Genomic DNA, 14,594 nt, shown 5'->3' with positions numbered 1-14,594 from the left:
GTTAATTTAACACAATGATTACAAATACGACGTCACAGACTAGTTTGTCGTGACTCAGTACAACTTACTAGTGGTTTAACGTGTACCAGCAATAGTAGTTATATTGTTATATTATGGTGTGAAAGAATGCAACTAAGGCCAATGGTGAATGCAACATTCCGTGGTAATTGCAGTTAACGTTTTTATATAAATATACTAACTTTTGACTGGAATATTCGAAATTAATAACAACTAGTTCCTGTCTGTGTATTTGTCCGTGTGGGCAATTTTCGCGCGGTATAAGAGGTATTAATAATATGTGAACCATCTCGATATATTATCGAAATCTGTTCAGTAAATTTTGCGTGATTGAATAACAAACATCAGCACATTCATATTTCTCACAAACATTCGCATTTATGTAAGGAGGATAGGATGCTTTATGGAACTCAAAACGTTTCATGAAAATTAGTTTTTAATATATTTTTCCATCGTCAGCAAACTTTCTATGGGTTTCCCACATTATCGGGCCGTCATCGTTTCTCTTGTGTCGTAGGCTTTCAAATGCTACGTGATCGTAGCTGCTACGGTTCGTAGCGCACAACATTTAGCTGATTTCTTATCAAAGATCTTTCTGTTTCACTCTATTAAGCTACGCTCTATTTTCTTCGTGGTGTAGTGGATATAGAAGTCAGCCCGTCTTGCCAAATTCGATAGTTCAACTCCAGTATAATATGACATATATTTTAGAGTAATATTTTTGTACTTACTTTGGTAAATTCTTACGTGTTAACATGAAATTATATGCAAAATGAAGGTTGGTACCTTGTATTATGCAGTTATTACGTTAAACTTTATTGTGTATTTAATTAAATTAGTAGTACTTAAACTTAAGGTGACTGGAGCATGGAAATAGAAACAAGGCGAAATGTTGTATTTTATTGTAAGGAAAATCCTATTTTAATTTAGTGCATAGTCACGATTTGCGTAGACCTTGCATACACGGGAACGATATCTTGTAAAAATAGTAATACTGAGCTGAAACGTCGAGTAAATAAATCTAGAACATAAAACATGAAGACGTGATTCGCTGCATTATCGCGTTAATTACTGTTCAATATTAGATCATAAACGAGCGTTTAAACGTACAAAAAATATTAGTTATTAGTTTAATTTGGTTGTCACCTCTTAACAACATTGAAAGTCCAAAAAATAAAATTCTCCATTATCTGTGGGAAAACTACAAGTGCTTTAGTTGTCTCAAGGCTTCTAAAACATACAAACAAATACCAATCGTAAAATCATTCAATAAGGCTCAAAATCCCATAACTCGTCACACAATTTTTATGTTCCAAACTTTATTAAAAATGTCACAAAGAAAATTGTACCTTGTCACATTGTGTTATGGTTGAAAATTGTCTGTAATAATTTTATATTTTTACTTTCTATTTATTAGTAAGTGATAGTAGTTAATAATGTATTGGGAGGTATTCTTAGAAATATTAGTTTGTGGCGTGTTATTATTTGGTGTATGTGTTTGTATGAGTCAAATAAGTCAGTAACGGTTTATTGCACCTGTAAAGAATTTGGCTTCATAATCCATCAGTATCTAGTCGAGATTCTAGCTATATTTTTTTTTTACATATATTGGACAAGACAATTTCTAAGTTATGCGATGACTAGAGGCCGCCCGCGACTTCGTCCGCGTAGAAACCCTTCCCATGTAAATCCCGATCCCTCAGGAACTCCGGCATAAAAAACCATGTATTATTCTGGGTCTTCAGCTACCCATATATCAAATTTCATCGTAATCGGTTCTGTAGTTTTTGCGTGAAAGAGTAACAAACATCCGTACATGCTCACAAACTCTCGCATTTATAATATTAGAAGGAAGAATAGTAGGATAGCCGGTTGGTTAAGTTACATAACTTGAAATAGATGCGTTGCTAGTTCGACCCTGACAAATTGCTCTTCCTATGTGAAAATTTGCCTTACTTAATCTAAAAAGGTTTATCAATATTAGTAATCTATTAACGACGATGCCTTTAATAAGTCAACTCTTACAGAGACGAAAATTCTAAATGATTTCGTAGCGGTTTTAAGGTATCCATAATCAAACTAGCTGTATCAAGAGTATTTAACCCTATCTGATGACATCTCCCGAACTTTTGAGACGCAGTTACACTACTTTTGAATACGATTCCGTTAGGGAATATTTTGACAATAGTTCCACACACTTACTGACAGGTAACTAAGCCCTTAATCTAGCCTTTTTTGTAAAAAAATAAAAAACATTTACTACAATCCACACTTGTACATAGATTAGACTAGCAACTAAAACCACACTAGGCATAGCATGTGTATATTATTAATTTACTAGCTGACCCGCGCAACTTCGATTGCGTCACATAAGAGAGAATGGGTAAATTTTTTCCCCGTTATTGTAACATTTTTTACTGGTACTCTGCTCTTACTGGTCTATGCGTGATGATATGTAGCCTATAACCTTCCTCGATAAATGGGCTATCTAACACTGAAAGAATTTTTCAAATCGGACCAGTAGTTTCTGAGATTAGCGCGTTCAAACAAACAAACAAACAAACAAACAAACAAACTCTTCAGCTTTATAATATTAGTATAGATTAAGTAAAGTCCAAGTTTTTCGTAACTGTACTTCAGACTATTGGAATGTCTTTCTGGTGACCATACTCACTATACTCAGTTTGTTTGTTAGTAACAAAGCTCAGTGAGTCGAGGTCTTCCTGCAAGGTGAAGGGCCACAAAACACAAGGTTGTAGTCAATACACTCTAGTTTTGAGGGTTAAATACTTTTATTGGGCTTTCAGTGATACAGGCTTTACATATTAGTTGGGGAATAAAGTTATGATTTCTGCATTTTTTTTGTGTTAGAATTTTCTTATGAATAAAAAGAATATGTGGAATGTTTATAGTAGCTTTTCTCTGAAAACTGCAGTGGAATAAGTAAAAAACATGTTACTAATGCATTTAGGCGACTAATAAAATTCAAACATTGGGTAAAATATAACATATCTCGAACACAAATTAAAAATTAGCAAAATGGGGGCTTCAAATCGAACTATGCCCAACTTATAAAACCATGTTTAAGCAACCATTATTTGAACCGCTTTTACTTTATTCTAACGATGTATCTACATATTTCGTAGATATGCAAGACTTCGGCACGCTGTCCAGCAAGACGGTGACGGAGGTACTGATGCTGGAGATGAAGATGGCACCCACCGCGAAGACCTACCTCGTGTCAGGTTACCCGCGCTCCATGCGGGACGTCGCTGAGTACTCGGATAAGGTGAGTCATTACTGCTATCTAACCGACTTTTAAATAAGGAAGAGGTTCTCATTTCATCTATATTTATTTTTGTTCCAATTAACTTTATAGGTAAACACTAAAGGTAGTGATGAGATTACTTTTAAATTTGATTCTGATTTAACGAGTAGATTTTAAGGGATAGGGAAAGCTACTGGTAGGCTTCAGCCCAGACAAATTAACTTTGAAGATTTAAGTCGTTCATTCGCCAATATCTACATCTTTTTGTTGGGGAAATCTTCCATAAGATACCCTATTCTCTTGGGGTTGAGAGTCTCGATTACCACCATTACCACTCTCCAGAATAACTCTGGTACCGTTAGTTGTTCTCCTGAGTTTTCCTAAGTGCCTTACCGAAGCACATCTCTTTAGAGAAAATCAAGTTTTCTATCACATCTCAGAGCCATACTAACTACCGTCCACACATTTTGTTCGACGTCCATCCCATCAAAAACTTTCAATCAATAAAAACCTACGATACTAGTTTGACGTGACATTCAAACATTATTTTTACCCGTCGTTCCGTTTATTTACAAATTAGGTGCCTACGTCATAGCATTCAACTTGTATCAATGTCTATTCAAGCGAACGTTTGAAAAATCCGCAAATTGCTTTCCTGGGAAACGAGGGTAGTTCGTAAAAGTTAGTTGAAATAGGTACCCAAGGGCCTATTTATAGGGCTGGCGAATATTTTTCATGGAATCGCAAAAAACGCTAATATCTTTTACAAGACTGATTTATTATATTTAGTACCTTAAGTGTGATGAGTGATGATGTGAGAATAACACGATGACTATCAAAATAGCAGAATAATATCCATTGACCGTAATTTGTTGATGAACTGTACACATTGACTACAATGTTTTAATGGGTGTCACTTTAAAAAAAATAGCATTAGATAGATTTGGTTCGGAATTTCTGATTTTCAGGATTAAAATTAAAAAGGTGTCCGCTGAAATGGCATTTAGGTAGCGCATCCAAAGGACATTATAAAAGCCCGTTCAAGTTATCGTCATGAAGCCATGTCTCATATTTCAGGCGGCTTAAATGACTCCCTACTCTGTTGTCTGGCTATTGAAAAGTTAGTCTTTGTAACTTTGACGTGAATTTTGGTGACACTTTTGGGGACCTATACTCGAGCGACGTCTTAAATCAGCTTAACTTTAAATAAGAGTAAGAGAAACACTACTGTGGTAGATTTTGAATTAATATAAAACAATTCCCAATAACCTTGAGAGTAGCTATTAGAACCATGAATTTGGATCGATGAAGACGCTTAGGATAAAAATTGGTATCCATGTCAAGGGCAGCACATAACAATTTATAAAATGAACATGTACTTAACTTTTATGTCCGATGTTTCATTGTTTTAACACATAATATGACGGTACGCGATCAAGTTTACTATGTAGTCTGCTGCGGACGTCATAATGGTGTCCAGAATTGCGATTTCCTACCTCTGTCTACTATCGACAACCGAGTAGCTATCGAGAAGTTTTGTACGAAATGCTGAAATAAATCGCTACTGTACTTGTCCTCAGTTCAGTTCAGCAGCTGTATGGCAATATTCCCCTTTCTTCCTTAAACTATATACTGAAGTCATCTACTAACTTGTGATTGATCTAAATTCAGGGATAGTCAGTTCCAAGTAGTATCAGTAAGCTTACGCGCTAGATCTACGGTTGTTATACAATGTAATGCAATGCAAATGCAAAATTAAGTATTAAAAGACTTTATTTCGTAAAAATACAGATCCTTTACCTTTCCCGTGACGCATTATTAATAAACGATCGTCCACGAAGGAAAACAATTGTCTCATACTCCATTATGTTCTACTTCAACAAAATATGATAATGTATGCTTTTATAAAAAAAATTGTAGACGACATTATTGTTTGTTTGTACACATTAGATATCAAATGAGTTGTCATTTAAGTGATAAATTACTGCTGTAGTAAACTTAAATAAATGTGTACTTGTGTCTTTGGGAGAGGTCAGAGCTTTTAGTTTTGATTTTGGGGTTTGCAATTGATTTAGATTTTACCTATTATTTGAATGTACAAAGTGGTACTCTACTTATCAGGGGAAGAAGTAGATAGATATTTTTCCTATCAGAGTGTGCATGCGACTGAGATCTGCAAAGCTCTAGGCATAATCCTCAGGCAAGTAATGTTAGCCAATTTGGTTCGTAGCTTAACATTTGGGGGAGATTATAATGATAATTGCTTACTGTCCATAGTTCTTCGAACGAATTTCTTAGGCCACAGATAACAATAGACATATTCAAGAAATAGGGGTACGTTGTTAATCTTTCAAAGTTTATAACAATTTCCAAACATCATTGACGTTTTTTTTCTTATAGACCTCAGTCGCTAAAAGTACGATTTAAAAATAGCTTTCTACACTCTTAGTAATGCATTATTTTTTATGTTTACAAAAACAAACTCATAATTTCCAACCCATTTCCTAAGTGCTTACTACAATACTACGTTCTACATTGCACCGCCAACGCAAAGATCTCTTATCTAAATGAAAGTGTAAAACTATCCCCATTGGCTCAGAAGTTACGAGTATTTGATCACTATTTATTGCTAAGGTAACATAATTACTTTGAGGTCAAAAGACTTGATTGTGAAGGGTGAAATGAAACGTGTAAGGGGTGATTCTTTGATGAAGAATGAGGGTAGAAAGGTGTGATTCAAATATAATGTTTTTAGTGATTGAAAAGTTTGTGTGGGCTATAATTCAGTCTCTAGTATTACTAGTGTAACAAATTGACAAGATCTCTAAACGTATATATAAATCGTCTGAATAGTCTGTTCTTCGGGAATATTTTGTTTGTAACAAATAAGCATAGCTAAGCTATCAAAACGGTCAATAGCATGAGTTCTCAACTTTCAAAAGACCAGATCTAAAATATGTTAGATTTTTCAATTTGACCATCTTTCTATCATGGATTGCTTGCTTGATGTTTGGGCACTTGCTACAATGCCCGCAAGCTTCCAAAATAATGTTCTGTTCATATCTACCCTAAAAATAAACGTGCAAAGCGAAAGTTTCAATATTATAGCAATGTTAGTTTGTTTTGATAGAGGAATCGCCCGCAGAATTAAAAACGAATTATTACGTTTAAATGAACGTTTCAATCAGGCTGTTACTAATTAATATAATTACAAATGAAGCATAACTGAATACCGATCAGATGACAAACGAGGACACGCCTCGCGTGTACGTGCTAAATGCTAATACTGATAATTTTATGTGAATACCACACGAAATGCATTTTATACGTATGACATTGATTTTGCTTTTTTAACACGTCATAACTAAATATAAAGCAAAAGTATTATGGGTTTGGCAATCGACTGATTTTGGTATTTGATTGATTCCATTTCATCGATAGAGCCCACTGTTAATTTTAATCGTTGCGAACATCGCCAGTGGCCATTTTTATCACGATACAATCAAAAATTGAAAAGAAATTCCTTAGACCCTTAGCCCGTCTTTACATTTTTGTCATTAAACATATTTTGTATTGTATTTTTGTGTACTTGTATATCTTCTTCATTTTTCATAAGATTTGTTGAGTGGTTTCTGCAACAGATAATTACAAATCCATGGCGTGTTTAGTACATAACGATGACTATGCTCCCGACGTTTATAAACGCCGTGCTCTCCCATAGGGCTAAAATTAAACAGGTAACACTTACCTTGCAGTCATATTCCTGAAGACTTAGTTGTTTGTTGTAGACGTAGTTCCCAAGATCTTAAAAGCATAGAGTCTATTGCTGTGTGTTTTTGAATAAAAGCAGATTTTATGAAACACTGAAGTGTCTCCGTTCTTACTGTACAGTATTGTTTATATTTCCTGCCAATACGTAGGTAGGTACTATTTTAAAAACGTACATAGTGAAAACTCATTGTCATGTTCCAGTCTTATAATAAATATATCCAGTCTTATAATAATATTAGAACAGCAATTCACAAATAAACTCGCGCCGATACGATCTGACTTACAAACACGAGTCTCGTTAAGTCCAACGCCTTGTTACGTGAATGAATTACCCCTAATTAGGGGTAGTGTTACTTGTTACTAGCGATCAATGAGGGTTGATAACTAATAAAATGATCTATAATGTATTAAAACTTTCTGAACAGTGTAATAAACGTGTAAATCATACGAATGGTTAAGCAATGTAAACCACTGGCGCAGTGGTTTAAGCGGTCACCCCGGTAGTGGTGGCTTCGAATCCCACCCGGGACAAATCTTTGTGTGATGAGCACGAGTATTTGTTCTGAACCTGGTTGTCAATTTATCTATATAAATATGTATTTAGAAGTATATATGTATGTTTATCAGTTATTTGGTTACCACAGTAAAAGCTCTGCTTAGTTTGGAATCAAATGAGTGTGTGAAAAAAAAATCAGGCCACGGTTAGGTAACAGATGGGTGATCGTTTATAAACGAATTCGCGTGTCAGTCCGGGGGCTCACTTTGAACTGACATTACTTGCTTAAAACGTACGATAAGCGTAAAATGAGTATACCGAGTTTATAGTAAAAGTGATTTGATAGTTTATTTCGTTTTAGTATGGGACTTCAATTTGTTGTTCAGGAAATGAGTTGTCATATTTATGAAAATCTTAGTAATCAATTGCAACTACCAATATTCTTATTGATGACAATAGACCCGTCCTTTTAAACACTCTTGACAGCATATACTTTTGCTTATCGCAAAATATACAATTGGAAGACATTCTTTTGGATAGTTTTATAAGAATTAGCAGTTTTACTAGATGATAGTCACTTAAAAAGTTTAGCATAGAAATGTAATCATAAATTTGCATGCAACGCTATTAATACGAGCCCTAGTTACAACCGGCACTTCCGTCAAGCGTGGGTTGTTTCACAATGGCATAAGGGTTGAACTCCTGACCTTTGTCTGCAGGTCATTGCCTCCAAGACCCATGTGTTCAATGCACGTGGTGCTCGATGATTGAACTTTTATACCAGTTCGAAATGAAGGTTTTACGGAAAAAAGTGATTTCAGATTTTTGATTGCTTGAATGGGTATAGGTTATATTTTTTGGGTTTAAAGTTAAAAAGTCACTTATTATTATTATTATTATATCTTATGTAACTAGCTGTTGAACCAAAATGTGAAGTGGGGTTAATGTATTAAGTGGTTTAGAAAGTCATTTCGTTTTTTTGTGGAAATGAAAGGCTGTTTCGAGCCTTGAGTGTTCTAATGAGTGGTCATGATAAACTGCAAGACTGTGAACTTATATCATCATCTGGTACAATACATTGCAGGTTTTTTTGGAGAAGAATCAATTGTTTGTATAATAATCGGTGCTAAACACACTAACAAAGATTTATTCTTGTTTAGTTTCTGATATGTAATATATATGTTACTGTAAAAGCCCGAACGGTGGTAAATCCTAAGATTTTCCGGTATAACCTAAGATTTACCAACTCGCAATGGTAAAAGTCCGAACAATTATTTTATTTCGAACTTTTACGTATATTCACTTGATGATATCGAGATGTCGCCGGAGCCCCGCTTCGCGGGGCTCCTCCTTCTGGGTGGTTAAAAAAAAATAACGACGAAGGCTAAGATGGGAGCTTCCACCTTAGCCTTCTAACCTAACCTACCCATGTCGCTATGCCCAAAACTCCTTCTTCATAACTATGTCACAGTATATAATTATACCGTGAAATAGTTATAAACATAGTTATGAAGGAGGATTTTTTTATATATCGTAACATAGTTTTTAAACTCTGGCTTGTTCGGACTTTTACCATTGAGAGTTGGTAAATCTTAGGTTATACCGGAAAATCTTAGGATTTACCACAGTTCGGGCTTTTACAGTAACATATATATTTTTTAGTTTTATATCGTGCCATATTTTAAATTAAACAAAGTTGCACTCTAACAACGCAATAGCATTCCTACAGCTACAATGTATTCGATACAAAAACGAACAGTATATAAAAACTTGTGGATACGACTGTCCAGTGTCCATACCAAACCATGCCCTTGACCTATGTAGCGTGGACACTAGTTATTGTGGCTAAATAAATATGTATATTGATGTATTTTGTAAGAATAATAAAGTATGACTTAGTCTTGAGTTTGGCTAGAAAAAGAAAAGCCAGATTTAGATCTTTGTCTCTTTTTTTTGGTATTTACCAAACGATAAATTTTAATTTTGACGTGCTGTTAACTGAAATTCAACCTGCTTACTTTACTTGATTGATAAACTTACGACACTTATAAAAAAATGTTGACTACGAGGTGGACGTTGATAAAAGTAAATTCTAAATGCATGCTGGGGTACGCGACTGATTCTAGTCTTGTGAAATTTTGTCAAAATTGCCCTCAACGGTGTACGTGTAAAAGGTGGACAAACTTAGACTTTACTTTTGGATATTGCGACTAGAGCCCTCTGAATCTGCTTATGCTGTCTTAAATTAGGCGTTTTTAGAAAGTCACGGCTTCCCTCTATCGTCTCATCTATTCACATAAAACTTCCTTACCTATCTTCCATTCTACTAACTACGTCTTATAACCAAACTTTAAAGACAATGCTTTGAAAAGCTTATCCTGCCTTGAGAGCCGATAGGGTTGCGTAACATAACGATGTCCACATATTGATATGACAAGATATTAGTAAATAAATAAGCCGCGACACGCACGTCACGGCGTCGTGTCGTCACCGCCGTGATTCACGTGAAACAGCTCATGAAACACGCCACGTGTAAATGGTGACAAATATTGTATGCTGCTGGAAGGTCAACGGATTCATATCTATATTGAATATCATAAACTGGAGATTGTTTGTTTGTTTAAACACGGTATTCGCAGGAACTACATGTCTAAATTAGATTATGACTTGAAAACATCTGTCGTCAGTGATCCAGCATTCATACTACGGTTAAAAACTGCCTGTCATACATAAATACATACAAACATACAAAAAATCACGCCTTCTTCCCATAGGTGTAGCCAGAGACCTATCGAACCTAAAAAACGATCAGAACTTTAAAAAGCACTTCTCGGTGAAATACTATTAAAATTAAAACATAATTATCTTCGTGTAACCGAGGAACGGGTAAAAAAAGACTTGACTAAGTACTACCAAGCCTTCTTGAAAAGACACAAAAGTTTATGTGTTATTGATTACTTTGTAGGTAAAGCTATAGTAAAAAACCTGCTTTGAAAATGTCGATTTCTTAACGATTTATAGATGACAATGCTCTTCAACCAAGCTTACTTTGCTAAACGTTTTTGTGGAGCTCAAACTCGATCATCACTTATTTTTAGCTCACTCTTGATTACCATAACGCTGTACTTAGCATACATACTTAGAATAACGTCTATTTCCCATATAGGTTTGCAGGAACCACAAAACTTGGTACGATACAAACTTCCCTTGCTTCATTCGCATCCACAAATCTAGTCACACAGGACCGCCAGTTACAAATACTACGCACCTACCTTTTTTGTAGGACATCACCAATACTCCCTTAAAAATAAAGGCTGGGAAAAAGGCTTGATATTATGTTTATATGTAAGTATGAAGTACCGATATCTTCAGTGAATGCCTCTGTAATCAGCAGTAGGTTTAAAACAGATTTTAAGAAATAAACTTGAAAAGACAATAAGTGCAAATTTATTACGAGTTCAACACAGCCCATTCTTCTTCCACTAATTTTCTATTTTCTACTTCCCCTAGATACAAACCATAAACGGCGTAGTCCTGGTCAACTGGCGGCAGCGAGTGCTGGAACGTCAGATCGAGTACGGCGCCAGGCTCGGCCATGTCGTGCTGAGTCTTGCCAGGATGGAGCTGCACAACTTCTACAAGCATGTCATGCCTGTAGCTGATTACTTCGACCAGACTAATATGCTGATTGCGGTGAGTGTCACTTTCATTATGTTATAGGACTTTTGTAAAAAAAAATTTGAAACGACTTTATGTTTGGGAGGTTTTAATAAGTTTTGTTGGTTAGGTACCAGATTTTCTTAAAATTTAACATGAAGGCAATTGGGGACCCATGGGGTTTAAATCGTAGGTTACATAAGGAGGCTATAGTATCTTCGGGGGCGGGTTTAAATTGGAACGGCTATTGTGTAAAGGGAAGACAATAATGGCTTATTTTCTAATAGGGTTTCTATAGTCCGTAAAAGTTACGGAACGTATGGGCTAGTCTGGACTGAGGATATATTTTTGTTTATCCTGAATTGCTTAAGTCTTTATAAATATGTATAGTTGTTAAGAATATACCTAAGCTCTTCTCAGTCTCGGCCGTTCCTTTAAAAGTTTTCCTGTATCTTCTTACGTTTAGGATTTCCCCACAGTTGTTCCTATAAACATTGAAACAGTAATAGTTTAAATCAAGGTTACTCAGATAAATTATACTCAAATAAATATTGTACTTTATACCTATGAATCATATTATTGATTATTATCATAAGTTATTGAAAAACTTACGGTTTTTATAGCATTCTAATTCAAAGGTGCTTGACCGTCATTATCTTCTAATGCACTCCGATTGAGTATGCTTATTATAATTTATATAAAATTATTATGAATAACGTAATTATTAGATAAATAGTTTTAAATTGAATTCAGTAATATTGAGTTCATAGAACTCTTTATCTCGATTCCTGGTTCATGCATTCAAAAATACTGTACTGAGGTACACTTTATATTTTTTCTATGTGTTAAGTGTAAAATTAATTTTAATTAGTCACTAAAACAAATTAAAATAAATTCAGAATATATTAAAGTATTATAATAATCTACATATTTACATAATCTGACTAAATATATCCAGTTTATTTTTAAGATAGCATCGATAATGAAGATAAGAACATTAACCTCTTTATTATATAAGTGAAAGTATAATATTGCATACTCATTCTATAAATACTTCTCTTTGGCAAGAGATCTGCTATTTGGACAACGTAGTCATCGGCCCATTAGCTCAGTTGGTTAGAGCGTCGTGCTAATAACGCGAAGGTCGCGGGTTCGATCCCCTCATGGGCCACACTCTCTTTTTGTCTTTTCTTAAAATATTTTTACAAAACAAGCATATTTGGTGGAAAGACTTCATTTATCGGATATTGTATTGCTATAATACATTCCACGTTTTTTTGTATAAAGCATTGCTTGTTTGGTGAGAGTTAAGAATATATACGTAAGTTGCTCAAGAGGAATGTTCTGAATCACACTAAACGGGAACGCAGATTGCTAACAAACCTCGTGCACATAGAAAAATCGTATTATCTAGTAAGAGTTGGTAAAAAAGTCTTTTAAACTTTTGATCAAAATAAAATACCACGGAAAATATTTCTTTAGTTTAAGTTGCGAGCGGAAACTTTAAGGGCGACTGTAGTTGTACTATGACGACTCTTACTACTCAATAAATACAATTTCATTTTTTGTATTAGTTACTAGAGAAAATTGCATGTATGAGAGAATTAAACAAACCTTCAAAGGGTGGAAAGTCAACTGACCTTAAAGTCTGGCCTGCCGAGAAACTTAAGCCCCAAAGAAACATCACAAAATCGCGGATAAAACGAGAAACACGTAATAAATTGCCTGTGTTATTCAGTGTAGTGGTAAAATATGTATTATGAAAGACAACAAAGTACATCGAGAATGGTCCTTTGTTTGAATAGGTCTTCGATCATGTTGGTTTCAATGCCTAATCATCTTTCATCCCAGGAAGATATTGGTGTCCAATGGCGTTAGAAATGTGTTAAATTATCTTTTTATTATTGTAGCGTCTTTTTAAAAATGAGTTTAATAAACTGGAGTATTAAATATTTATCGAGATCTTTTCATAAGAAGTATTATAAACTATTACTCAGAAAAAGCAACTTTACCTTTCTAAAAGTTTTATAAATTCGTATATGTATATTTCCTTCAACATATCGTTCAGGTAGGCACGTCAAAGGCAGGCATTAGTTCTAATAACGGGTTATTATACAGGCTCGATTTGCATCAGTAATGTGAAAATCACTAGCTAGCCGCCCGTCTCCGCCCACTCGTCCGTTATTTAAACGGTATTCGCGATGTGCCTTTGATGTCAAATATGTCAAAGTACAATTTATATTAGCATTGACATGTGAGGGTTAAATTTGATTTTTTATGTATAATATGCATTATTAAGTGGTTTTCTTTATAAGTAACCGTTATTTCAAAAGACAGGTAACAAGTGGAATCAAAGATTAATTTATTTTGCACGGGGTGGATTTTCATGACCAACTAAAGGTTCAATTTCCAAACTTTTCTATGGGTTGAGCAGTGTTACAATATCTTCTGGTGAGAATTTTATGTTCTTAATTTAGTTAATTAGTGTTTCCGAATTCTATGAATATAACTACTGCTATAGAGTATAATTTTTTAACCACCTCTCCAGGGACAGAAGGCTCTCTGCCAAAGGCCTCTGCCTCTAATAAAACGATGTAGAAATCCTTTTATATTGTAGAGGACTAAGCTTTGTAATGAGATACTCTATAGGGAGCTCCCTGTAATTTGGCCTTATTTTAATTGAGTAAATTATGTACTGTCTCTTAAACAAAAAATATTCCACCCACAAGATGTGTTGAATTTAATGTGTGTAGTGTTATGGCTAATTAGAAAACAATCACCAAACCCAATTAAACTAAAAAAATAAAAATAAGTTAATTACTCAAATAATACAAAACGTTTGGTCATTTAATTTATAAGGTATTTTGAATATAGTATTCATCCTAGTTTGTGTTGTATTACAATAGCTAATCTAACAGTGTCCCGGAAAAGAACTGGCTATTCCTGCTCCCATCTTACTGAAAGTCTCGCTAAAAGAAAGCAAAACCGAAAGTAATAAAAATGCGACGACATCATTAGAATCATTACAGTAGACATTGACAATCGATGTACGTGAATAAAACACGGCACTCGTATCGATCCGGCGATGGTCAACGAACAATGTCACTCGTTGACGGTCAACGTTTTTAAACCTGGCCTCGTGGTGAGACGGAATTTTGGTTGAGGGTTTCGAAGATAGGTTGTGCTTGTGGTGGAATTTAGAGTCGATCTGATGACGTTTTTAACTTGCGTCTTGTAATTTTTTGTAAGATTAAGGTCAAATTCAATCATCTGGCTAAATACATGGAAACCGAGATCTTAAACTAGATATTGACGTTTTTTAATTTATTAAAGTCTTCTTATCTTTTGTTAGATAGAGATTAATTCGAGCATCTGATTAACAAC

At 34.7% G+C, this 14,594-nt stretch overlaps 1 protein-coding gene and 1 non-coding gene across 2 annotated transcripts in view; both read left to right on the top strand.

Annotated features, from left to right (window-relative positions):
- LOC142987101 (adenylate kinase isoenzyme 5) overlaps window positions 1–14,594 on the top strand; it is a 37,212-nt gene that overhangs the window by 6,682 nt on the left and 15,936 nt on the right. Inside the window, exons 4-5 of the mRNA XM_076135652.1 lie at window positions 3,165–3,307; window positions 11,064–11,246. Of these exons, the coding sequence (XP_075991767.1) occupies window positions 3,165–3,307; window positions 11,064–11,246 (326 nt within the window). The remainder of the gene's footprint in view (window positions 1–3,164; window positions 3,308–11,063; window positions 11,247–14,594) is intronic.
- Window positions 12,308–12,381, top strand: TRNAI-AAU (transfer RNA isoleucine (anticodon AAU)). The gene has a single exon. It is a non-coding gene; the product is annotated as a tRNA-Ile (tRNA).

The sequence above is a fragment of the Anticarsia gemmatalis genome, chromosome 3, assembly GCF_050436995.1.
Source record: "Anticarsia gemmatalis isolate Benzon Research Colony breed Stoneville strain chromosome 3, ilAntGemm2 primary, whole genome shotgun sequence".
NCBI classification, from domain to species: domain Eukaryota; kingdom Metazoa; phylum Arthropoda; class Insecta; order Lepidoptera; family Erebidae; genus Anticarsia; species Anticarsia gemmatalis.
Note: the sequence above shows the minus strand (reverse complement) of the source record. Positions and strands in the feature narration are given on the sequence as shown.